Raw genomic sequence first — 26,707 nt, forward strand, 5'->3', positions numbered from 1 at the left:
TCTGATGCATCCACTTGCAGACAAATACATCCATGTACATCTTTGTTTTCCTCGTCTGAGCTGGAATCTGGATCAAAACTGTACGGCTGGACAGATAGAATTTGTTCCAGACTCATAGTCCAATCAATATAAAAGGAGTACACAGACCCACTTCATTAAAAAAAGCAGTGTCAAGAATACAAAAGCAGTATACAAAAAATTTCAAATATTTATAAAAAATACATTTAAAAAAATAATACAAAAAAATAAAAAGATTAAAAACATTACTTATACAAACCACACCATAAGCATTAGTTACAAGGACAAATAATAAGAGTCCCTCCAGTGTTTCCATACATTTGACTGGAACCGTATAGCAATAAGTCCAAAGTTACTAATAACCAAGATGAGCGTTTTCTCTGAAGCATTTAGCCTGCAGATAAACCTGAACATGAGTGAGTGCATGCAAGCCCAGAGAGTGTTAATTCGGAGAGAAACAAACGGCTGTACGCCACCTTCAGCTTTCTCATACTGACACTTTTATAGTTTGCCCAAAGATGAGCTGTATACAGAGTACAAAATACTTTTAAGAACTCCACCATGACTCCTTCTGATGGAGCGCAGCAGGGAGACTTTAACCTACCCATGGCAGTTGCTGTGTCACAAACCTGAGCTTTTTCAAACCGAGGGTCTTTATCTGCTCCTGGTTAATCACATTTTGAATAGAAAAAATACTCAGAAACGCAAGTTTTATCTGAAATTCTTTTATAAATGTCCTCCATCAGCAGAAAAATGCTACAAGAACATGTTAAAAACACCATTTTCATTGGAGTGGATCTTTAAAAACATTAACAGTATTATTTATCTTCAGATAAATCCAAAAAAATTTATGAACAAAAGAGAAATATGATGTGCTCAGAAGTCACTCTCCAGCCATGCTTCCGTTGGGTTCAAGTACAGCATATTCCAGAAGGACCGTCTCTGTGGGGCTGAAGAGAGTCGGGTGTGAATGACGGTGGTAGAGGAAGCCCTAGAGGAGATCTTGATGCTTCTTACTGTTGAGGAGAATCGGTGTGCCTTTGTCTTTTTCTTGCATTTTCAAAGCATTTTAAAATGTCAAACTTTGTTTCTTCCCTTGTTATTCTGTCCATCCTGTTCAGCAGTGGCACGAGGCTCATAGCAAAGTAGTAGCACTCGTCAAGGTCACTTTCGGGGAAACTCTGCTTTGGGACTGGCTCTTCTAGAAGAGCCATCAAGTTGTCTACAATAGTAGAGTGTTGTCTTTTTTGTGACCTTTTCGCCTGTGTTGCTTTTTGTGGAGGTGGTGTGCTTATGCTCGCAACTTCTCCAGAAGTCCCTGGTTCCGAATCTTCAACTTTAATGTGTATCGACTGGTAATCCATTTCCTCCAGGGATGTGGGAGTCCCCGGTTGACTCCTGCTCTGATCCACAGCTTTTTCTGAATTGGTTTTAGAGCTGATAGGATGTAAGATATGTGCACAAAAACCTACTTAGTTAAACAGTTTAATACCATGTTCTGTTTTAATTTACAACTTCATTTCATGGCGTCCTAGCTTGGAATTATTTAAGACTATATTACCTCCTGTGTTGCAGGTGGGGCAGAATGAAAGATATAATGTCTTTGTATTTCCATTCCGTTTGTGAAGCCCCCCCCGGTCCACTTGGCATCGACTTTTTTTGGTTTCTGACGAAGCTATCTCGTAGAACCCTCCATCTTGTTTTGCAGGTGTCAGCTGAAAGATAAAGAACATTGTTAAATGTTGTGTTTGCTTCCTAGATATTTGGCTTCTGGAGATTCACTGCTCTGCCTGGCTTTGCCAAACCGCCTTCAACGTGGTATTTTCAGCCGTTGTGGAGTCGTTCATACCATCTCAGGAAACCTGGGTAGAAATTGACAGGGCTTCTGGGAAAATTGGATTTTGCCTTAGTGCATCCGCGTAACAAATGCGCCACAAAAGCCAGCCAATCACAGACATGCGACCTGTCTGTAACGTGGAGGCCTGCTCTGTTTTGAGAGCAGGAGAGGAAGTTTCTCTCGAGTGAAAATTGTTTTGATTGCACGGATCTTTTAAATTTCAAGTGCATTTTTTTGTTTCAGGTGCACAATAATTTTTCGGACACACAAATTTATTATGCTAAAAACAGTGAGTGTTGCGCTAGGAATAATGGCACAAAAGTCACTCCATACCATAATAGTTTTCCACATAGTAAGGTGGCCCTGAAGTGCAAATCATTCAACAAATCACTCAATACAGAAACATTGTAAAGATCACAACGAAAATAAAAAAATAAAAAAAAGAAAGCAAATGTTACACATCAGCATTACATTTGAAAAAAAATAAACTAAATTTCAGAAACCAAAAAGTAAAAAACAAAATTGAAAACTAAGTTTACAACACAAAATAAAAAAAATTAAAAACATTTCTGAAAATAAAATGGAATGTTTGCAAAATGTAACAGAATGAGAAACTGGAAAACATAGGTACTTTGAATCATTTGTTGTTTTCAACTTAAAATCAAAAATGAAAAAACTAAAAACCAACAGCTTTATTTGATCATCAACTTATAAACTACTATAGAAAAACAAATTATTTTGTGATTTTCCCGCTGCACCACTAAGGCTCATAACATCATCAAGGACGGTTCACACCCCGGCTCAGACCTGTTCACCCTGCTGCCCTCTGGGAGGCGCTACAGAGGCATCAGAAGCAAAACCAACAGACTAAAAAACAGCTTCTTTCCAAAGGCAAAGATAAAATCCAAATTCCTGTTTACATAACTCTGTCCACCTCTTGCACTTCTGACATGTTTACACACAATTTTCATACGCAATTTTGCACAATTATTTCGGCACTCTTCATTACAGTTTACAGTTTATATTTGCACACTTGTACACACTGTTTGTTTCTTTTATTTTATTGTATTACGATGTTGTTTTTTTTCCCCTTCCTTGCTGTTCTTGCACTGATGGTCTGCGGTTTTGGCCTCATGCTAGCAGTCCTCATCATTGCTAGCGGTTCTCATCATTTTCCAGGTAAGAGTCAATTCTATGAGCTTTTCTTTTTCCAGTCACATGTCTCTGAGGAGGTATGCTAGAAGTGATACTTTAATAAGATAATTGTTGCTATTTTAAACTCTCACATGCGCAAACGGAACCCAAAGGAGACTTGAACTGTTTTGACACAATTTGCAATTCCCAATGGCTAAAATATATTTAAGATTAAAATCAGTTAACAGGTTATCATCTGAAAACAATATCATTAAAGTAAATTGTAGATTTTGGAACCATATACATAAACTGACACATAAAGTGATGAACTTCAAAAGTACATAAAAAATTATGTTGAGTTAAAATGGAAGTGCTTGACAGGAATAAAATGTTAAAGCAAACCTGATCAGCAGCAACATGAATGTTTAAAATATTTGAGAAAGCTGACTGTAGTTTTGGCATAAATGGAACCCCGTAGAAACACAAAACATATTTTGACACACATGATGATGAAACCCAATGAGTTATATCACTAGAGGAGACACGCCCGCTTTAGAAGCCTGGCCGACGGTGGCGGAGCGCGACGCCATCTTGGTGAGGTCGACGACGCCCACTTGACATTGATTTCCATTGATTTTAGTGGTGTCTAGGTAGCTTTTATAAACTGTATATATTTTTAGATTTAAATATATTTATACATATATATAAATATATTATATTTTATGTATATAATATATATATACATACATCATTTGTTGTTGTTAAAGAAGAGAAACAGTCAGCCTTAAAAGCTCAAACTTGAATGAAAATGCATTGTTGCAGGACTTCTTACAAATAAAAAATTATTAGAAAGAATTTTTAAAATTAATTTCTAAACATTTAGAAGTGTTAGACTTCTTTGACATGCAATTTAAATTATTTAGAAAAACCCAACAATAAGTCAATAATAATAATAATATTAATAAATCAATCGTAAGTCAATACAAACAATAAATAATAAATAAATAATAAGTCAATAAATAATAAAAAACATTATATTATTATTATTATTAACAATAATAATAATAATAATCAAAAGAAGTCAAAAAGTGAACAATAGATTTACCCTAAAAAAACAATCTGGCCTCTTATCAAAATCTGTTTCCACAAATGTTTTGAACAGCCAGACTGTATTTCTAGTTGGTACCACAGTGATCCATCTGGGTTAACTCTTTTGATAGCCAAGATCCACTTTTTCCTGAAGTCTGAGTCCATTGGAAACCTGACTCAGTCACTGAGTCAGAAATGTATAAATCTGTATAAATAGCCTAGTATGCTGTATAAAGGTTTAGCAAAATAAAATGTACATTTATATTGACAGCAAAATAAATGTACATCATGCAGCATGTTGATAACAGCCCTGCAGCATCATGCATGTCAACAGGTGTTCTATTAATGAAGCCCCTGCAGCCTTAAAAGAAAAAAAATTAAAATACTTACCTGTGAAATGATATACCTTCCTCCTTCATGGACTCATTTTTCTGATTTTGGCAGTTGAAACCCGCACGATGAACTGGCATTATGCAAAAAATGTGTTCACATGCATTCACTGCAGCAGTAACTTGACCTCACCAAGATGGCGGTGCTCTCCTCCCATGAGGAACCACGTGATGTCTCCTCTAGTGATATAACTCATTGATGAAACCACATAGCTTCAGTTCAGGGGATCGTTTACAGCAGTTTTGGATGACTTGAAGATACAAAGCTAGTTAAAGCCCTACGACCTAAGTGTTACACCAATAATTTAAATGATTGAAATAAGAGATTTTACTCACCATCAATATCCATGACGTTGGCAATCAGGCCCCATGCCCTCTCCTTCCTCACTGAGTCCTTGTAAAATAGATGTTTTGTGTCATAAAGGATGTTGTGTTTTTGTACTTCTAAAATTAAACGTTCGTCGTCCATTGTTGGTGTTTTCCGCGGTGGTACTAGGCGCGTTATGGTTATTGCGTGGTCACTTTCCCTTAAACATAACACAACATTTTATAAAGCTTTATTTTGACAGTACAACGGAACTCCTAACGCCTGATATGTACTAGTCCGTCTGCAGTGCGTCAACACTGCGTTGCGTTGCCACAAAATAACAGAACGTTCACTAAATCAATAGAAGTGATGTTTACGTCGCCTCCATCATGTCTGCGTCTGACTTCCGTCCGCCACGCAACGCAAGCTTTACGCAGGGAGTTCTATTTCCTGTCCGTCGACGCGCCAATTTCATGGTAAAAAGCCAGAGAAACAGCAAACACATCCGGCTATCAAAATAAAAGGCTTCCGTTGTACTTTCACAATAAAGATTTATGAGAAATATCAGACGCACCTTAGACAAACCGGTGTAAATCCAGCGTTGGTCCGGTTAAATCAGGCATTTTTCAGGCATAAAAACAAAAACCTAATTCGAGGAATTTGGGTCTCTTCTGCAGAACAGCCTCCCTGCGGGATCTGAGAACTTCATCTGGAGTTGAGGAATTTAAAAAGAAGACCCACCTTTTTAACTTGTCATTTAAAAATAAATGTTCTAATTTATTACTATTTGCATTTTATTTACCTGCATACTGGTAGTTCATTTCTGTTTTCAAAAAGACTGTTTAAGAATCATGATCTCTGCTTCTACATTTTTTTTGATGATGCACTCCCTGATATGCACAAAACAGAAAAAAAACTACAAGAAAATAAACATTGTAAAGAGAAAAAAGCATTAAAAACAATAAAACAAAAAATTAAACAAGTCCAGTTTGTTTATGAAAAACAGCATCCTATGACTTATTAAACTACAAAAAGTTTCCATGTTTTCTCTTTCTTTTTCTTTAGAAGAAAAAAAACACTAGTGAAATTAGACACCAACCACAAAGATAAGTCGTTCTTTGCTTTTTTAGTTAATGTTAATGTATATATATATATATATATATATATATATATATATATATATATATATATATATATATATATATATATATATATATACATATACATATATATATATATATATATATATATATATATATATATATATATATATATATATATATATATATATATATATATATATATATATATATATATATATATATATATATATATATATACATATATATATATATATATACATATATATATATATATATATATATATACATATATATATATATATATGTGTGTGTGTGTGTGTGTATATATATATATATATGTGTGTGTGTATATATATATACACACACACACACATAAAAAAGTCATTCTCAGTGACTGCTGCTGGGTTCATAGTCAATGTTTGGGTTTGAGAAGTCTCGCTTAAGTACTGTTGTTTTGGGGGAGTCTGGAAAAAAATATTTCGAGGATCTAATTAAATAATTTAATTATTATGAAAAATGTTTGTTAAAGTCATTTCTGAGGATTTGTATAGCGTAACGACAATATTTAAAGTGAGTCCTGAAGTGTCACAATGGACCATTGAGTGGTACATTCCATTTTAGAACCACTAGTAAAGAAAATGCCCTTTTTTAAATAAATATATAACCTTTTTTCCCCTTCTAAAATAGCGTGCTATTGTTAGTTACCTTTTTAAACCATACATATCATATTTCTTTCAAACAAAGCGGTTTTAAGGGTAAAACATAAAGATTTTACTTTTCTAGAGTTTTGGACAAGCTCTGATCATGTGGGTCACGTGAGCAGACGACGGCCCTCGAGGCGCAGACATGAGTCGACCACACGTTTGTCACATCATGACTAATTAGTTTCAAGCAAACCTCATAAATGTGACTCTTTCCCTACAGGCAGGGGTCGTTATTATTGTGACACTTCTTTTTAGGCTTTCTGTCCACATTATGGCGTTTTCCTTGGTGAGTTGAAAATTAAATTAGTGAGGGAGTCCGTTAATTTTTTGGTTATAAAACACCGTTGGTATCGTCTCTATAAAACTAAATGACAACGTTTCTTTAACAAAATAAATATAATATTAAAAACTGTGTGCTAATGAGTGTTAGCTTAATTGGAGGTGAACTTTGGCCGCTCTTTTTCTCGCAGAGGAACGATGCCCGCAGGCCGGAGAACCCGGACACCGAGTCTCCTGCGCTGTCCACCTGCAGCAACGCGGACATCTTCCGCAGGATGAACTCCATCCTGGGAAACGCTCTGGACTTCACCGGAGTGTGCAGCACACCCAACAGTAGCAGCAAGCAGAAGCCAGACCTGCTATGTGGTGACTTGTTACATTTCTGTCTTCACACGCGGGACCGAGTTAACTTTGAATTACTAGCTTGTTGGTTGTCAGCTAGCTTAAGCAGTCAATGAAATGGTAACTTCTGTGACTTTTCATGGAACTGTGGCTTTTATATGAACTTAAACTCTGATTGGGTCACTTTGCTGTCCTAAAGGTCACGACCTAACAATTTACCACCACTGAATTTGGGACACTTTATATCCATAACTTCAAAGATCTTGTGCTTTGGAAAGCTAAATGTAGAAGTAACAACTCAAAATGTTTTTTTAACTAAATTTTAATTTAAATCTTTTTTTTTTTTTTTTTTTTGTAATACAAATGTTCCAATAAATTAATCTTGCATGGGTAGCTCAGTTTACCTAATAATCATTTGAGTTTTTAAAAAATCTGTTTTCTGGGACATTTGGAAAATCAGACAGTTGGAGCAGAGTAAGGCTGCCCTCATTTCCCATCATCCCTTTGTGTACACACACACACACTAGCTTAAGCTGCTCACACCCCCAACTTAAAATTGGCGACGCAACAAAAATGGTGAGCAAAACTGGAGCTAACCAGCCACACAGTTTTGAGCCAGATGCCGGCTCGGACGTGGAAAAAAGACTTGAAAGCATCTCGTCATCTGCAAGTGGACTCATCAGAACGGAGCTAAGCAGGGAGCTTGTGGCCTGCCGATTTTTAGCACCTACATCACTGCTTCAGGCTTTGTCCCACAGTATTTACGTCGTCTGCTCCTGATTTAAAAACAAAAAATTGGAATGCATACTCAAAAGGTTGTTTTTGAGAAATGCCTTTTACACGTTAAACAGTTTTAATTGGAATTTGGGCAGCAAAGTTGTGTTTAGTTACCTATTGTAAAGGCCCAACAGTTTTTAAAAAAAATATAAAACATGTTTTTTGTGGCATTTTTCTAATGGACATGTATAAAGTAAATTCAGCTTAAATGGCATTTCCAAGTGTTATTGAAATTGTAATGAAACGGGAGCAGAGCTGCACAAAGTGTATTTGTGACGTTGAAACTGCAATTAATGGACCACAAGTTTTCCACTTTGCCCAATTTCCTAACCTTCCTCCGAGCTGGCATCTGACTCGAAGCTGGACGGCTTCAATATTGCTCACCATCTTTGTCGCTGCACTGCTAATGTTGGGTTAGGGTTGTGAAGGGCTGTAAGCCAGTGGGAGAGGGCGTAAATGTGTGGCAGGAAGTGGGGTCCCACCTACAACTTGGAGGCGAATTTCTAATTAACTCTTGCTTTACTCTGCAAAAATTGTCAAAACTTTTTTTCTTGTCCCAGAAATGGCATAATTAAAATATCACTGAACACTTAATATCACTGAACACTTAAAATAAATCAAGACATTTCAAGGCACTCAAGTGTTTTGCCTCATGGTCTGTTAAATCTCTCACCTTTTCGTTTATCACTTGCCTTGCCAACAGCTGATTCATGCTGCATCAATAGTCTGCAGCATTGCACCAGTTTTAAACGGCCATTTCTTCCTTTCTTACTCGGTGGGAATTGCCAGGAAAAGCTCAGCATTGTTTTTGCATAACTTTTTTTTTTCTCTTCTCTAGAATAACCTTTTCTTTAAAACATAGTTGCACAATATTTTCCCTCTTCATCAGCATCATGAATCAGAAGTGTAAATCTGTTAGTTTTTTTTTTTTTTTTGCTAACTGACCTAAACCTCTGCTGTGGCCTTTGCCCTCTCCAGCCCAGATTGAGTTGCTGAATCAGAGGTACGACTGGATGCTGGTAGCTTTCCAGTTGTGGGGAGAGGAGGAGCTGGCAGTGCAAAATAGCTCAAACCTCATCATCTGATCAGTCAGCTGCTCCTGCAAAAATGTGCTTAAATGCCAGTCTCCCTTTTTGTTTTAGAAACCTTTTTATGTCAGAAGTTTCAAACTGAAGTTATTAAAAAAATCCTACTTCTTTGGGTTTAAAATACTTTAGAGTCAAAGTCTGCTGAGTCACTCACTGCCAGACTTCCTCCCACCATTCTGTTGTAGTTCTGTCCCTCGACTCCCCCCCTCCCTCCAGTCGTGGTCTGCTCACTCAGAAAGCCAGAGCAGATACGGTAAGCAGCAGCTGCCACCACCGCTAACTGAGCCGCTGTGCACCCACCACAGAGGGACGTACTTCATTCAGCCGGCCGGCGCAACTGGAATTTTTCATTACTGAGTTGTTCAGCAAGGAGGTGGGGGTGGAGGGGGAGCTGATGTCATTAGCAGGGGCGTGCGAGTGCATCAGCAGCCATGTCACATGCTACTAGGTGGGTCAGTGATGCGAACAGGGATGCATGGCAGTTGCACCGGGCACAGAGGCAGCAGGTTAGCTCCACTGTTAGCAGAGCTGAGTGTTTTAAAGAGTTGGTTGTTTTTTTGTTTTGTTTGTTTTTAATCAGATGTGGCTTTGCAGATCTCATTCTGTCTGTCACCAGTGGGATACAAGTGTTGCTAACACTCTTTTTTTCCTTGTCTTTTACCATCGTTTGAATTGGATCTTGGCACCTGAAGAGTCTGAGCTGGCTGCAGTGGGCAGCAGGAGGATGCTTTTCCCCAACTGTGGGGGCATCCCCGGATCCCAGGATATGCCTCCATCCCGGGGCCAGTCGACTGTCACGGACCTGGGCCTTGGCCTCCAGTCTCTCCGTCTGTCCGGCTGGGACAGACCATGGAGCAGTCAGGAGACTGACACACATGCTCCCCCGTCTCAGCATCAGGCCGGCTCGCCCTCCAGTAAGTACTGGACTCTATTTGTTTTTGGGTACTGCAGGAAGAAATCTGGATCTGTTACTAATGTGGTTTGTGTTTCTGCTGTTGAGACTGGCCTTTCAGCATCATTTGCTGTAAAACTGATAATGAAAAAGCTGGCATGTTTCTGTAGAACGGTCATTAGCTTTGAAATTGGTCATGCCTGGATGGCTGCCATCTGTGTGGAAACAGGCTGCATCTTTGTCAGGAAGATGATGTGGCAGTTTTGCTTTGCTGCGCTCTCTAGCAAGCCAGTAAGAGTGCTTTCCCTTTCTTTAAACCCTATATATTGCTCTAAGCAAGTGTCACTTACTAATTATAATTGAGTTTTTGTTTTTTTTATTCAAACTTCATTCTTTTCCTGAAGTAGTCATGATAAGCTTTTACAGACTTGTCAAGATTCCACATATTAGAGGTTTATTCTCAGTTTCCTTGTCTAAGATGCTTTATAATAAACCAGGAAACTTAAAGGTTTGAATTCCGCCTCGGTCACTAAACTGCCTTATGAACTGCAGTTGAACAGGCCTTGAAGTTCATTACTACAAGGATAGACGTGTGGTTTCTGTGCTAGAGTTGTTGGATTACTAGCAGTGAATTTGCACAGATCAAGTGCAAAATTGGAAATGCTCCAGCTTTTGTCTGAATCCAGCTGACTCATAAAATGCCTTCTTCAAGCAGCAATTCTAGAACATTAGTTTGTGCTGCAGGTTTTCAGGTTTACTTGATCGATATAAATCCACCAATATCAATGACTCACTGTTAATTCAGCACAAACGGGTTTGACTTTTTTGTGCAAGGGTTTGGTATTTAGTTTAACACCAAATTGACTCTTAGATGCTACTGGATGATACACCTTTACCTTTTTGTAATAGTTTTAGAAACTTAAAATGTGTAGGGTAAAAAAACCTGCAGCTTTCCCATGTTTCTCAGTCCCTTGAAACTGCTCTTGCCTTTCAAAGACGTCTCTTCTTGTTCCTCAGTGCTCGGCATTCTGAACAGTCCCTTCAGCAGCATCCTTGAGAAGCCGTCGGGCTATTTGTCCCACGATTCTATGAGCATGACGGCCGACTTCCTGGAGAAGTTCCCTGGCATTGCACGCATGGCAAACCGACCAGACTGCAGCTCCCTTTTGGACTCTCGCTCCAGCAGTCCAGAAGACTCGGAGACCAGCGGCTTCAGCTCTGGTTCGGATCATCTCTGCGACATGCTGGTGAGCCTCATCCCGCTGTGTGCAGCTCAAGCGTTTATGGAATATTTGGCTAGATGTCATAGGTGTTTTGGCATCAGTGAAACTATCGGTTCACTGGTTCAAGCCTCGGTAACTGTTTATAGGTGGTAGCTCTGGATTAAGCAAGCCTGCTGTATTTGGGTAGAAAAATCTCAGAAGGCAAACATTTGCCTAAATGTTGATGGAGGCGTGGCCACCGTCTGGTTTTTTTTTGGTGAATATTCTCCACATTTGTCCTCTCAGTCGACCCTGAGGATTTCACCCCCGTTGCCCTACCTGGCATCAAATGTGCAGAAGGATTTACTTCGTCTGGGTTCCCGTCTGGACCCCCAGGAAACCAGCACTCCTCTCACTCCTCCATCCAGCTACGCCTCCTCCACTCTTTCACGCCGCTGGCGAGCTGGTTCTCCATGGCCCGGGTCAGACATGCTCGACCACTCGGACGAGGCTTTCAGCATTGAGAGGGAGGCGCGCCTGCACAGACAGGCTGCAGGTAAGCGCTTCTGTTTCCTGGAGTGAAAGTTTCATTTGATGTAATCCTGCGTCATGACCCCATCAGCTGTGAATGAGGCCACGTTCACCTGGAGCGGTCAGCTGCCTCCCAGAAACAACAAGGACCCTCTTTACTCTTGCAAGGTGTTTCTTGGTGGCGTGCCCTGGGACATCACAGAAGGTTTGGGGTGTAAGGCTACAGTTGTTGTTTGGGCGTAATGCCACCCCCCCTCACCACTATGCTCCTTTTTTTTTTTTTTTTTAAGCTGGTCTGATCAACACTTTCAGTGGATATGGTCCTCTGACAGTAGAGTGGCCGGGTAAGGATGGAAAACACCCTCGCTGCCCCCCCAAAGGTAATGTTGCTAAAGGTAACAACAATCTGGTAGGCCTAATTTTAATTTTTCCTTACTAGAGTAGAGCTGGGTGATCTGTAATTGTGGAGTTTACCTTGACTGATCTAAATTTGTCCACCATCATTTATTTTACGGGTTCAAAATACAATTTCATGTTCAACAAATTATCATGCATCTTTTTGTCAAACACAACCTTGAAGATGCTCTGTGCAGATCATTTTTGGAATAGTTTTTGAATGCTTCCAGGTTTCCCTTCACAGTTTTACTGAATTGGTACTTTTATTTTGAAATCAGTCATGTTTTTGTCACAGTAAAACTTTCATGGCTCAGATCACCCACTCTGTCCTGGGACATGGTGGCACAATGGTGAGTCTAACTCTTGGGCATAAGACACTTGGATAGTGATTGTGGTGTCAGAGGTTTGGCTTTCCACATCCTCTTCTATTCAGCTGAAGGGATCATGATTAAGCCCTGCTTTCTGTATGCAAGGATCAGTTATAATCCTTTATGTGCATTTGGTTGTGGAAGATTGGGGGGAAAATTAAGTATTTTAAAAATGTGGATTTGAAAATTGAGCTACAATCAAATTGATGCACAAAGTACAAAACAGAAAACTATGATTATCCTGCATTTATGGTTTCCTCAGTTTTTATCTACTATAACTTATTTTGCGCAATATTTGCAACTTCTAATGGTTTGTCAAAGCTTGTTAGGCTACGAAAAAGTGCAAGAACAGAATTTTCACATTAAGATGGAATAAAATTGAGCCTGAGCCACCTATAAACCCTCCCCTATAGCAAAATCATGTAGACGTCTTTACGTTACAAAGGTGTAATTTTAATTAAATTTGTCTGGCTGTGGTGATTGCAGAGGCTTGAAATTGTAGCTTGTTGATAGTCAGGAACTTGTTTCTATTTCTAGAAGTTTGTCTGCTGACTCTTCTCTCAGACGGAATTGCTGTTGCTGAGCCCCCCCCCCCCCACCAGAATAAACTTGTAATGAACGTCCTCTTGATCATTTAAACCACACGTGTCAAACTCTAGGCCTGTGGGCCTAATGTGGCCCGCCATGTCATTTAGGTTGGTGTTGAAGCTGGCCTCTAGCTAATTTCCCATCAGCCCTTTTGCTAGCTTACAGCATCTCAAAAACTCAAACTTGTGTTGGTGTAGCCAAAAAATCTGGTGTGCAGTATCAGAGCTATCCGGCCGCACAGTTTTGCACTACATTGCAGCTGAGATGAGGAAAGTGTAGACTTGCAAGGATCCTGCTTCAGAATTGTAGCAGAAAAGGAAGACTTTGGCCACAAACCAGAGCCTTTTCAAACCACGGCTTTTCATCTGCTCCTGATCAACACAATTTAAAGAAATACTCAGAAATGCAGTTTTAATAAATTTATTTTGTACCTGTCCTCCATGAGAACCTGTTAAAAACAGACTTTTCATTAGCGTGGGGCTTTACGTTAACCTGCAGTTTAAGACGGTTAATCATGATCTGAAGCAGTTTGTTTGTTTGCAGGTTACGTCTACCTGGTGTTTGAGAATGAGAAGTCTGTGCGCAGCTTGCTTCAGGCCTGCTCCCAGGATCCTTTTCACCCAGAGGACAACAGGGAGTACTACTTCAAGATGTCCAGCCGCAGAATGAGATGCAAGGATGTGAGTAACATGCAAAGCAACAATGCACTTCAGTGCCAGTTCATTTGGTGCTCAATTGATGCTTTTTTGGACTTTTATGGTAATGCACTCTGAACCAATTGTGTATTATGATGCATTTTCCCAAAGATGTCACCATTTGCCAAAGTTAAAACCTAATAAGCGTTTTACAAAAATTAAGAATTTGTTTTCTGGTGATGGAAACCTGGAGGATTTATAAAATCTAAACATGAATACCTTTTTCACATGAAAAATGGTTCAAACGCAATGCACTTTGGTCTAGATGTGCCTATATAGTATCAATGTACCCTAGTTTTCAGACTTCAAAATTCTGAAGGCTTCATCGCCTCATTGGAGAGCCGCTCACCGCATATTATGCACAGCGGGTTTGGTGCGTGGGAATTGCCCGTGGCAATAAATCCATATTTTAAATGGGTTTCTTGATACTGCCTGTTAAAGGCAGAGTTCCCTTTTTAGCAGGTGCAGGTTCCTCTTCTGTCCCTTGATTAGACAGTTTCCCCTTGTCAAAGCAACTTTCTAAAGAAGTTTGTTTTTTGCTCATTTTGGTTGTTTGGGTTTAATTTTAGCGGGATGTATCACGTGATGTTTGGTGTCGCGACTTTGACGTGCGTTAAGTGTGAAGGATGTAACGGAGAGAATCCGGTCACTGTTCAAAAAAAAACAATAAAATGGAAATTTTTCTTTCTGTGCGTACCGGTCCGCGGCCCGGTGGTTGGGGACCACTGCTCTAAAATGTCCACAAAGTAGTGAGGGAATTTGAACACAACCTGTCTTTGATCTTCAGTCCTTTTTTGACCTGAAATGAACTGCACAGTTCAGTGGAAACATGGCTGCTTCCTTTGTCTGCAATGTATGGTGTTTATTTTTACATGAAAGATGAAGAAATGAAAATTGTAATCTTATAACAACTTGTAAATAGTTATAAGATTACAATTTCTAGAAGAAACGTGTAAATTTAGATGTTTCTTCTAGAAACATCTAGAATGAAAATTTTAGGACGGCACATATATTTCTGGTGTCAAATATTTTTAGGACATGATGGCTCAAAACAATAAATTTAGTGGTTTTTTTTTTTTTTTTTTTTTTTTTAAAGTTTTAAAGTGGAAACAATTTGACATGTTTTTAGAGCAATGGGACAAAACAATAAATCAAGACTTAAGCGATTAGCTGGCTGATCAAAAAGCAAATGGCTCTTGAAAGAAGTGATATTCAGTTTTAGTCGTTTCAGAGTTATTGCTGGTCTTTTGTTGTGGTACCTGTATAAACAAACGTGTACTTGTGAAGAAAATGGCAGAAGTCTTTGCTGAACTGAAGCCTCCTCTGCACATCCAGGTGCAGGTGATTCCCTGGGTGATCTCTGACAGCAACTACGTGCGCTGCCCTGCCCAGCGTCTGGATCCCTGTAAGACTGTGTTTGTCGGCGCTCTGCACGGCATGTTGAACGCCGAGGCGCTGGCCAGCATCATGAATGACCTGTTCGGTGGAGTCATGTATGCTGGAATTGACACGGACAAGCACAAGTATCCTATAGGTGAGACTGTTTAGATGCCTTAGAGCGTGAAGCTGAAACGGGCCGGTATGGATTTGTCTTCTGTTGTGCACAGGCTCTGGACGCGTCACGTTCAACAATCAGCGCAGTTATCTGAAGGCTGTCTCTGCAGCATTTGTGGAGATTAAAACGCCCAAGTTTACAAAGAAGGTGAGACTTGTAGTTTTTCTATGATTTTTGGTCACCAGCATCTGCAGTTCTTTAGGTCATGGACTATGACACCTCCCCCCCACCTCCCCCCCGTGACTCCTCAGGTCCAGATTGACCCGTACCTGGAAGACTCCATGTGTCAGATTTGCCTTCGCCAACCTGGGCCTTTCTTCTGCAGAGACCAGGTCAGTTTCAGCCTTTTTCCAGATCAAACATGGAAGGTTCTCTGCTTTGGTTCTGGATACCCAGAGTGCAGTTAATGCATTAGATCCAGGAGAAAGAAGTGTTGCATTCTTAGTTTTTAAAAGCAGAGAATTTAAATGTTAGCGTTTTAGTGCATATAAATAGCTGAAGCTCCAAGCTTTCATTTAGATAATGAAAGCTCTGCACTCACTTTACAGAAGGGTCAACGTTTAAACCTGTCACTGCAGGCATGAGGTGAAGGGCTTTTGTTGCAGTAACACTCCTTTGCTTGAGTGGGGCAGTAAATGTGCTAAAGGAACAACGGATCAGTGAGATGATGCCAGGTCTACACAAATTATAACATTTTGGTTTGGTCCCAGTTCCTTCACTATTTGGTGCTCCCAATATACAGCCATGTCTGGATTATCGCTTTACTCAAACCTACGGTTGTGGGACCATGTAGTGCCCTAAAGTTTAAAAGCAATTTGAACGGCATGCTTAAAGGCCTGTTCACACCGGGACGAATTTCGCCGGCGATTTTCGCCGACATTTAACGCCTCGTGACTAAACAAAGGGCACCAATGAGAGTGTGCACACCGACGCGAAAAAACGCCACGCGCAAAAGGGTCAAAAAAAAAAACGCCTCGGGTTCATTTTTTTTTTTCAACGCAACGCGTCGAAATCTATTCGACCAATGAGAATGGCGCTTTTGCACACGTGTCTGGAGCTTCTGAAGTTACAGTAAAACACAACTTGGGGGCGCTCAAACACAAAACAGCCTTGCTGAGCACACATACCAGCGAAGAAGATAGACGCCAAGTAGCGTCTACGCTGCCGCAAAGAAATAATGACGGACATTCTAAAATATCCCCGAACCAAGCTCCAGTTGGAGCTACTGATGCTTGAAATATTCATGTTTTCTTTGTATGATTCTGACAAGCGTGTAAATACTTGCTCTCTTCTTCTGAGTGAAAAGCGACTTTAAGAATCGTAAAGTTGTGCAGCGCCACCTTGTGTACAGGAGTATTTCTGTTTACATTAAGCGCCATCTAATGTCAGGGAATGAAATTGCATGTTCGCTCGGCTCACCGTCAGCGAAAATCGCCTGGGTGTGAACACAAAAAACGTGGCGAAAAACGCTGGCGAATAACGCCTGGCGAATATTCGTCCCGTGTGTACGGGCCTTTATTACGTGTTGAACGTTTGTATTTTTAAACAGCAAATATGAAATGCTCCTTTATCTGAAGTAAAAACCAAATGAGCATTTTTAAGACTTTCTATGAATCAACTGTTGGTTCATAAATTTTATTTTTGCATGAAAACTGTTAAAATGCAATGCATTGTGGTCTATATTCAGCAATCTAGTGAGCATTGATGCACATTGGTTTTCTAAACCACTTGATTTATTGAATTGTAGAATTGGACAGCTTCACAAAATGGTGAACACACTACATTGTGCACAATGTAGGGAGTAGTGAAGGAATTCAGGCACAACCTAAAATTCCAAAATCCAGTGTCTGGAATTTCCCAGATGTCTTTGCAAAAACTGTGCATCAATGCTCATTAGATTCCCAAATGTGGATCACGGTTGCATTTGAATGATTTTAATCTGAACAAAATGTTTTGTTTTCTTTTTAAATCTAACTTTTCATCATCAGAACATGGTGGATTCATAAATGGACTTTGTAAAACATTAGCTTTTACTTGGGTAAGGCAGTGATGGTATATTTGCCATTTAAACACAAAAAGTGTTCATGATGTCCCACCTGCTTTTAAAAACCAGGGTACAAGATGGTTTCGATTTTAGTTCTTGGGTCTTTTTTTGTTTTTTTTGTGCAGAAAACCCAGTGTTGAACTGTTTTTAGGAAAGGGACATTGCTTATTTTCAATGTCATGCTCCTGGAAGCATGAGAAAGCATTCCATTCCATGTTAATGAATGAAAACTGTCAGATACCATGTAGATGGAGTAGCTTATGGCTGAAATCTGAGTGTTTCTGATCTGCCACAGGCCTGCTTCAAGTACTACTGCCGCTCCTGTTGGCACTGGCAGCACTCGATGGACATCTTGAGCAACCATCGGCCCCTCATGCGGAACCAGAAGAACAGGGACTCCAGCTAGAGCAGACGGAGGCTAAAGGGCCCGTAGAAGAGCCCCCTCCGTGGGGCGAGGCTGCCCGCCAAAGGAGAGCACATGTGCCGGCGAGCCCTCAGAGCGAGGGCACCGTGGCACTCCACCAGGCACTGGGGATATCACTGTAGGAAACGTTCACTTTTGCACTTGCTACATTTTTGCTGTTCACAGTGGCACTTCTGCACAGTGACCTTGTTGGGACGGACAAGGGGCCCTTCACCCTTTTGCATTTTCCCAGACTTGTGGCCAGACAGAATGATGGAAGCTTAAGGTTTAGAAGTGGATGAAAATGCCTTTTTTTTTTTCTTTTTTTCCTTTACATGTGTTGCATAGTAAAGAGCAATCACGCAAGTTTCATTGCCTTTCATTGGCAGACGCCATACAGTGCCTTTAAATTTATTTTTCCCCTCTTCCCTCCCTCCCCCCAGCTGGCATCTGTTTTTTTTCCTGTGCAAGCCAACTGGTGTTTCTTACTTTAGGGAGTTGAATGTTGGGCTTCATTTAACCAGTCGCATTTCAGACATTTTTACGCAGTTTTTTACTAATTTGTACACAAATGGTTTTAAGTCATGACATGAAAATTTTGAACCGAATTCTACCAGGTGGCTGTTTATGGAAACCCCCCTTTTATTTTTTTCCCTTAAACATTTTTCAGTAGCTCTTTTTTTTCCTTTTTAATTTGCCCTCCTAAATTTCAATTGAATGGGCACAAAATGTTGGATGTACTACTTTAAACTTGCTTTGTTGATCCAGCTCGATAGAATTTAACCGCTGCTGGATGTGCGAGCTGGTTCAGCCGTCGCTTTGGAGGAGACTGCTGAACCGGCTTGAGCTAAAGTGAATCCTGTGTACATAGTTTTTGATTTTGCACTTTTTAATTTCCACGTGTGGAGGTGGCGGTGGTTTTTAATCACTTTTGTACATCAGCAGGGGGCGCTCTCGTTCAAGCCGCTTCTTCCTGTTGGATGTAGGAACATCCACTATGCTGAATGATCTATCCAGAGCTTGAGTAGACCCCGAGATAAAAACAACCCTTTGCTTTCTTGACCCATTTAGCCTTCCTGTTCTGGTTGCAGATGTTTGCATACTGAGCTGTGTGCCAAAGACGACGCGTCTTTTCTTTCATTCGATTTGTCATGCTGAGCTCGTTGTCTTTTAGCCCAGCTGCTTTTTAGAGTTTTGAAAGTCTACCTCATTGTGGTCTGCCAAGTTTGCTGCTACCTAACAGTTGTGGAGTATGTTCAGATTGGGCACAATAAAGGTGTTTAAGCATTCATGGTGGTTTGAGGTCTCATTTGTTACAGCTTATTGCTCCATCTACTCTTAGATCCTAGAAAAGTTTTATTTTTTTAATCTGTCCACGGCATGCATTGAAAGTTTAAACCTCTTTCCTGGTGTTAAGCTTCAATAATTCAAATTGAGTATTTTTAAGCTCAGCACAAATCAACTTAACAGTACATGAGCAATGCCATTTCAGTCAAAACTGCACTTGAAAATCACTGAACAGTTTTTAAATGGATTTCCTGATGTGAAACTCTATCTAAACTTACTGAGTCACCGTTACAAGTTTGAACACAGTGGAGCAAAATAGAGGCAGTATGATGCTGCAAGTTGTTCACTTGAAGGTGAGATCTAATACGTTTTTAATTCTACTGTGGTTAATATGATTCGGTAAATTTTGCTTCATTTTTAACCCTTGTGCTATCCTAGGCACTTTAACATTGGGAGTTGGGTTATCTAGACCCCACAAGACAGCGCGCTGAACCTTTTTTCTTCAATGATTTGTGATCTTCACTGGTGTCCATGGATTACATGACATCTTTCCACCTTTGCCATGGTAGGGAGAACACGTCAAAGTAAGGGTGGGGTCATCTAAGATAGCACAACGGTTAAATCTTGGCGCGGCACCATGCAACAAATGGTTCGCTTTTATGAGAAAAGCGATCCAAATTGGAAAAAAAACAAGAATTAAGGACTTAAAAGTGGTTACTATTTCTATTTTGTAAGTGACCATGGTATAAGCAGGTTAATGGCCTTCAAAGTGTGCATTATCACTTAACGCAGTTAGCTGAAGCAACCGGTTCAGGCTTCCACGGTGTGCGTTAAAAAGTGATAATGCATACTTCGTCAGCCATTAACCCTTGTGCTGTCTTAGATGACCCCACCCTTCCATTGACGTGTTCTCCCTACCATGACAAAGGTGGATAAAGGTGGAAAGATGTCATGTAATCCATGGACACCAGTGAAGATCACAAATCATTGAAGAAAAAAGGTTCAGCGCGCTGTCTTGTGGGGTCTAGATAACCCAACTCCCAATAGTAAAGTCCCTAGGATAGCACAAGGGTTTAAAAAAACGCTTCTCAAAGCGCTTTTTTTCCCAACGTTTTTATCTTCAGAAGACAGTGGACTCATAAATAATCATCGCAAAACGCTCATTTTAACCCTTGTGCTATCTTAGATGACCCCACCCTTACATTGTTCTCCCTACCATGATAAAGGTGGAAAGATTTCATGTAATCCATGGACATGCGTGAAGATCACAAATCATTGAAGAAAAAAGGTTCAGAGCACTGTCTAGTGGGTCTAGATGACCCAACTCCCAATGGTATAGTGCCTAGGATAGCACAAGGGTTACCCCTTACGTAAATCAGCCGTAAGAGAAAATGAAACAGATTTTTTTTTTTGTCATTACACTTTATTTGTAGTTTGTAAATGTTAAAGTCCTCGTGGCGTCTTGAAGTTCATTCCAATAACCGGCTGAGTGACTTGAAGCTTGGAGAGATTCCCAAAGTCCTAAATGAAAAGAAAAAAAAACATCACGTGAAGAATTTCATATTGACTTGCATGATCAAAATGTGAAAAACCTTGGAAGACCCAAGAAGGACGCAGAGAAAAGAGTTCATGCTTATACATGAATCAGTGGAAGCCACCCATGAAAATGTTGTTTCTGGTGGTTTTAACATGTCAATTTTCTAATGATGGACATTTATAAAATTAAAACTGGAACTCTTTATTGAAATCGTAGTGACTCAGGAGCAGATAGGGGGAAGAAAATGCTGTTTGATGAAGAGCACATTTGTGACGAAGAAGCTACTACAGCAGACCACGAGCTCCACTCCATTCTGATGCATCCACAAATGGATCCATGTACGTCTTTGTTTTCCTCATCTGAGCTGGAATCTGGATCCAAACTGTACGGCTGGAAAGCTTCATTATTGTCAACACTCCAATCCAATTGGATTGATTTTGTGATAATTGTGGCAGAAAAAGCAGGAAGTTGCGGCTGTTTTTTTCTAAGAGATGAACCACCAGCTAAATACCAGCTTTAGCTGGTATTTTTGTTAGAACTGAGCGACTTTATCAGCAGAATTAAGAACAAGGAAGTGAAGACTTCAACCACTTCTGATTGGTCAGGCTGATGACATGTGATTAAGCCTTCAAGAATGATTGGCGGAGACAGTTAAAGGGACGGGACTTTTCCTTTCACAGTTATACCTGCAGCTATATCGCGGTACCGTGATTCTTATCAAAATGTCTTTAATAGAATCAAATAAATACAAAGAAAAAGTAATTTTAAGATCTTTTATATTCCTAACTACTCAGTGTTTTATCAGGGCCTGTTTGGATGAACACAGAGCTGATTTCCTGGAGAATGAAAATGTTTTTAGATCAGTGAATGAGGGCAATTTCCCACGGCGCACTAGTGTGCCGCGGCACACTGGTTGAAAAACACTGATCTACACCCACTAGACAGTGCTCTGAACCTTTTTTCTTCAATGATTTGTGATCTTCACTGGTGTCCATGGATTACATGAAATCTTTCCACCTTTGTCATGGTAGGAATAACACGTCAATGTAAGGGTGGGGTCATCTAAGCTAGCACAAGGGTTAAAGGAAGTCTTTCCTCTCCACTGACTCCTTAGGTGTGTTCGAATTCCCCCCCTAACCCCTACATAGTGCACTATATAGTGTGTTCGCCATTTTGTAGTGCTGTCCGAATCTAAAATTCCAAAATCGAGTCCTCTGGAAATTTCCCAGAAGTCTCTGCCAAAAACCAGTGTGCATCGATGTTCACTAGATCAGCGAATATAGACCACAATGCATTGCGTCGGAACATTTGTTTCAACCAAAAAAATGTATTTAAATGTATTTTTTTCATAAACCATCAACGTTTCTTCATAAGACAGTGGACTCATAAATAATCATCGCAAAACGCTCATTTTAACCCTTGTGCTATCTTAGATGACCCCACCCTTACTCCTACCATGGCAAAGGTGGAAAGATTTCATGTAATCCATGGACACCAGTGAAGATCACAAATCATTGAAGAAAAACGGTTCAGAGCACTGTCTAGTGGGTCTAGATGACCCAACTCCCAATGTTAAAGTGCCTAGGATAGCTCAAGGGTTACTTAGATTTTAACTTCGTGAAATCGATGGCGTCAAATCTATCGTTAAAAAAATAATTGAGCATGGTGTCCGAATTGCTTTTAAAATTCACGGCACTCCATAGTGCCGCACTATATAGTTTTTTAGTAGTTGGGGGTTGGGGTGGGAATTCAGTCACAACCCTTGATACTTTTTTGTAACATGTTCTTGTTAATCCTATTTAAAAAAAAAATGTTTTTCTTTATTGTAAGTTTTTCCAGCTATAAACTGACCAATCAGATGCCTCAATAACGGTACGTGGTCTCACATCAAATGTTCAAAATGTTTCACAGATTTTGTGTAGCCGGCTTCTAAGAAGTTGGGGTGTGGACTTCCAACAAGCTCACTCGTGGTTGTGGCGATAGTTGTTGCCATAGAAACGTTGACACATACTGACGTCGACCAATCTCTGCTTACTGGGGATTTTTGGCTCCAACATGTCAGCATCAGTACTGAGAAAAAGATGGCGTCTGAATTGACTTTATTCCATTGGAATTGGAAGTAAACAGTTTTCTATGAGTGACATCAGACTCAGTCAGTCCGGTTCTAATTTACAGTCGGTGTATGGAAGCATCATTTTCCTGTAAAGGTCAACGTTTTTAGGGTTTCCTGTAGGAGAACCGTCACTCACCAGCATCTTCAGCATTTCTTTTGTGTCTGGATCCACCTCGATGACCTCCTGGTCCAGAGCAGAGACCTACGAGAGAAAGAAAGAACCGGTTTTCTGCAACAATCACCACGGCAACAAGCGGAAAACTCTGTTTGGGAGTGAGATTTGGGTTTGGGAGGTGGACCAGGCAGACCTCCGGTACGTAGTTGTCTCTCCTCTCCCTTTCATCCTCCTGAAGCTTGATGGAGATTCCTCTGACTGGACCGCGCTGAATGCGTTTCATCAGATGCGTCACGTACCTGAAAGGGACGGCACCAGAGCAAACGAACCCTTCAGTAGTTACAAGGTCAGGGCACTTTCAGAACAAAAGCACAAAAATCTGGATGAATCATCCAACAATCAGAATGTTTTGACATTTCATAACTAGTCCGCTCCTAAGCTTCTAGGAAAAAAACAGCAAATACAACAAATCATTACAGTTCATCTACAGAAAATACAAAAAAAAAAAAAAAAAAAACTTCCTGACATCTGGGATTCTGTGGCATCAGTGAACAGAGAAACTCAGTGTAATACTGTTGTGTCACAACTTGAAGGTGATGTTTGTAGACAACATTATTATTCTACTAGTGTATTTTCAGTCTTATTTATTATCTTTCTGCTGTCTTAATAGTATTGCTAATAAGTTAATAGCATTAGCAAATTTCTATTATAGTCTATAATCATGTTTAAATAAGTATTTACAGATTTTATAAGTAAATGCAGGAATGTGTGTGTGTGTGTGTGTCCCTGCTCAGAATGAATAAAAAGTTCATGTTTGATTTTATTTTTTAAAATCAGAATTACAGATTAAATTAAGTAATTAAACACAAAAATCACCAAGGCAACAGACATGTTTCTAAATGACACCAGAAGCAGCACCTACCCTGCAATTTTGTTGCGCAGAGGTTTGCTGGGAATGATGGAGATTTCCTCACACACTCTCTTGTTGGTGTGGAAGTCATTCCCCAGACGTGTGTAGTATTTTTCAATGATGACCTTGGCGGCCTTCTTGACCGTCTTGGTTCTGACTCGGCCCTGAAGAAAAAGCAAAGCCTCGTCCCATAAAACTGGCAAAAAAACACAACACTAAATACACAAACTGTAAGAATACATTCATTCAGTTCTTGTAAATGTGTATTTATAAATGACATTTTCTTTTGGTGAAATGACCAAAAATATCTCCTTATATCACATTAATTAACGAAACATAACTACTATACCCTTTGATCAAAATGTTTTCCTAAAAAGAATTTTTTTTAACTTTGTCACAATGAACTTGAAGATTAGTAAACTTCACGTTGAGATCTGGATCAAACATGAGAAAAAAATTAATTTAATAAACACAAATACAATACAACAAGACCATGAGACACTGGATTTATGTCAAAAAAATAAAATGTAGGAAAATCTGAATCACCCCTGAGGTCTCCACACACACACACAGTACATATATATATTCGCATGAAAGCCTGTATGATAAATGTGGCTTTAAAATCTGCAGGCGGAATGACAACCTCTGCACATTTAAAGAACGCTTAAGTCAACCCTTGTGCTTACTTAGATGACCCCACCCTTACTTTGACGTGTTCTCCCAACCATGACAAAGGTGGATGAAGGTGGAAAGATTTCATGTAATCCATAGACACCAATGAAGATCACAAATCATTGAAGAAAAAAGGTTCAGAACACTGTCTAGTGGGTCTAGATGACCCAACTCCCAATGTTAAAGTGCCTAGGATAGCACAAGGGTTAAAAAGATTCCAATTAAAACAAAGTAAAGAGCTTTAAAAACACAGATCCGTAATAGCACTTGTTGCGTCCCAATGATTATAATGTACAGATTTAATAGAGTACATAGAAGAATGGAGCAGACAGTAAACTATCACTATGTAATAATCGTTTTAGCTAAAACTACAAATTCTAAAATGCTGCTTTTAGTCTCTTGTTTTAATAATTAGTGCAGCTATGTGCTTTTTCCACTTTACAGGCGCATGTAAAGAGAGGATGGAGATGGATTGTAATGGAAAGATGAGTTAGAATGATTTAGCTGCGTACCCACCATGTTTGCTCGGACTCGGACTTATTAAAGAGGAGCACCGGAAGTTCATCTGGATGTTTGTACTTTTATTGTGAAATTATTTGAACCCACTGAAAAACATCGCCACCCAGCGAGGGGAAGATGAATTCCATCCGGAGAAAAGTTATAGTACAGTCCCTCTGTACTGTACTGTTTTTTTTTTCTTTTTACCAGAATAAAACATTTACAGAGTAATTACTATTACAGAAAAAGAGTACAGCTAAGGAAGAGCAAACACTGACTAAATTAAGACAGTAGGCTATTTAATAAATACATGACTAAGTTTTCACATTTTATATTACAACTTCTCACATCAAATCTACAAGTGCGTTCTTTTAGACACATTTTTACCTTTATATGAGAGTACTCTATTTTTAAAGCTACTAAAAGAATATGCAAGTAAGTGCAATTACTTGGTAATAATTAGTACATCCTGCAGTTTACATTGTACATTTTAACATAACATGCTTTACATTTTTCCCTAAGTAAAAAACGTGGAAAATTATTTTCTTTTGAAATCTAAACCCCATTGAACCTTAGCCTGCAGTTTTTTATATTAAAAATGACAGTTATTTTTACTTAAACAGACTCTGAAAATACATGGTAAGTTTAATTGTTTATTACAATCTCAACTATCTTCTCTATCATCAACCTGAAATTTAGTTTGTAACCCTTGTGCTATCCTAGGCACTTTAACGTTGGGAGTTGGGTCATCTAGACCCACTAGACAGGGCTCTGAACCTTTTTTCTTCAATGATTTGTGATCTTCACTGGTGTCCATGGATTACATGAAATCCTCGTCACCTTTATTATGGTAGGGAGAACACATGAATGCAAGGGTGGGTCATCTAAGATAGCACAAGGGATAAATTGTTGCAACAATAAATTTAAGATTATCGGGAAGAGCCAGCTCAGCATTTTTCCAGAGCATCAAGAGCAGCTTGTGTTTCAATATTTAGAAATAAAAGAAATCGTCTTGTCTTAATTTTCAAACTCAAGAGAGATGTTGTCTAAACAAATGTGAGTATTAATTATACAATGGAGAACATAAGTATTTGATCTCTTACTGATTTTGTAGGTTTGCCCGCATAAAAAGAAACTGACTGGAATCTCAATGGTAGTTTCATCTGAACAGTGAGAAATAGAAAATCATATCAAGAATTAGACAAAAGAATTCTTAAATTTATTTGTATTTTATTCAGCGGACTGTAACCCTTGTTCTATCCTAGGCACTTTAACATTGGGAGTTGGGTCATCTAGACCCACTAGACAGTGCTCTGAACCTTTCTTCTTCAATGATTTGTGAACCTCACTGGTGTCCATGGATTACATGAAATCCTCTTCACCTTTATCATGGTAGGGAGAACACGTCAATGTAAGGGTGGGGTCATCTAAGATAGTACAAGGGTTATACCTTGTGCTATCTTAGGCACTTTAACATCGGGAATTGGGTCATCTAGACCCACAAAACCTCACTGGTGTCCATTGATTATATGAAATCCTCTCCACCTTTATCATGGTAGGAATAACACGTCAATGGTCTTGACCCCATAGGATAGCACTAGCACAAGGGTTAAGGGAGAAGATTATAGAACTGCATAATACCAGAATGGACTACAGAACCATCAGCAAGACCCTGGAGGTGAAGGTGACAGCCATCGATGCCGAAATACATGAACTACAACATGACCATCCAAACCAGATCTCAAGCTGGAGGGGTTTCCATGATCATGAGAACATTGACGAATAGGCCTAAAACAATACGGCAGGAGTTAGTTGATGATCTCAAAGCAGCTGG

General features: G+C 39.5%; 3 protein-coding genes across 5 annotated transcripts; 1 reads left to right on the top strand and 2 right to left on the bottom strand.

Moving 5' to 3' along the window:
* Positions 1-5,287, bottom strand: LOC110017189 (transcription factor Adf-1-like). Its single transcript, XM_023952704.1, has 3 exons — positions 4,804-5,287; positions 1,580-1,733; positions 1-1,455 (listed from the first exon to the last, which is right to left on the bottom strand). Exons 1-3 carry the CDS (start codon positions 4,934-4,936, stop codon positions 1,032-1,034), a joined length of 711 nt encoding a protein of 236 aa, XP_023808472.1. The 5' UTR covers positions 4,937-5,287; the 3' UTR covers positions 1-1,031.
* Positions 5,288-6,756: 1,469 nt separating this feature from the next.
* On the top strand, positions 6,757-19,030 carry cpeb1 (cytoplasmic polyadenylation element binding protein 1). Of its 3 annotated transcripts, none has more exons than XM_020712082.2 (12): positions 6,757-6,867; positions 7,052-7,226; positions 9,760-9,981; positions 10,977-11,206; positions 11,468-11,717; positions 11,784-11,897; positions 11,983-12,072; positions 13,588-13,724; positions 15,075-15,273; positions 15,347-15,441; positions 15,546-15,626; positions 17,634-19,030. In XM_020712082.2, the coding sequence occupies exons 1-12, from the start codon at positions 6,853-6,855 to the stop codon at positions 17,742-17,744; spliced, it is 1,719 nt and encodes a 572-aa protein (XP_020567741.1). In that variant the 5' UTR covers positions 6,757-6,852; the 3' UTR covers positions 17,745-19,030. The 3 variants fall into 3 exon arrangements, with proteins under 3 accessions (XP_020567741.1, XP_011486063.1, XP_011486068.1); XM_011487761.2 differs by having other exon boundaries at positions 6,758-6,867; positions 11,983-12,087; XM_011487766.3 differs by lacking the exons at positions 6,757-6,867; positions 7,052-7,226 and adding an exon at positions 9,329-9,573 and having other exon boundaries at positions 11,983-12,087.
* Positions 19,031-20,429: 1,399 nt separating this feature from the next.
* LOC111947053 (40S ribosomal protein S17-like) lies at positions 20,430-24,988 on the bottom strand. Its single transcript, XM_023952728.1, has 5 exons — positions 24,892-24,988; positions 23,716-23,867; positions 22,987-23,092; positions 22,815-22,880; positions 20,430-20,549 (listed from the first exon to the last, which is right to left on the bottom strand). Exons 1-5 carry the CDS (start codon positions 24,892-24,894, stop codon positions 20,472-20,474), a joined length of 405 nt encoding a protein of 134 aa, XP_023808496.1. The 5' UTR covers positions 24,895-24,988; the 3' UTR covers positions 20,430-20,471.
* Positions 24,989-26,707: the final 1,719 nt, after the last annotated feature.

The sequence above is a fragment of the Oryzias latipes genome, chromosome 3, assembly GCF_002234675.1.
Source record: "Oryzias latipes chromosome 3, ASM223467v1".
NCBI lineage: Eukaryota > Metazoa > Chordata > Actinopteri > Beloniformes > Adrianichthyidae > Oryzias > Oryzias latipes.

Bases quoted from the DNA above. Each gene is read 5' to 3' on its own strand.
- LOC111947053 (XM_023952728.1), bottom strand. The intron at 23,093-23,715 runs GTAGGTGCTGCT...CGTCCCTTTCAG, and splicing joins CTGCGCAACAAAATTGCAGG to GTACGTGACGCATCTGATGA. The intron at 20,550-22,814 runs GTGAGTGACGGT...CTTTTCATTTAG, and splicing joins AAGAAATGCTGAAGATGCTG to GACTTTGGGAATCTCTCCAA.
- LOC110017189 (XM_023952704.1), bottom strand. From the start codon at position 4,936: ATGGACGACGAACGTTTAATTTTAGAAGTACAAAAACACAACATCCTT. The intron at 1,734-4,803 runs GTGAGTAAAATC...TTTATCTTTCAG, and splicing joins CAACGTCATGGATATTGATG to CTGACACCTGCAAAACAAGA. The intron at 1,456-1,579 runs GTAATATAGTCT...ACATCCTATCAG, and splicing joins CCCCACCTGCAACACAGGAG to CTCTAAAACCAATTCAGAAA.
- cpeb1 (XM_011487761.2), top strand. The intron at 11,718-11,783 runs GTAAGCGCTTCT...TGACCCCATCAG, and splicing joins CCTGCACAGACAGGCTGCAG to CTGTGAATGAGGCCACGTTC. The intron at 12,088-13,587 runs GTAACAACAATC...GTTTGTTTGCAG, and splicing joins CAAAGGTAATGTTGCTAAAG to GTTACGTCTACCTGGTGTTT.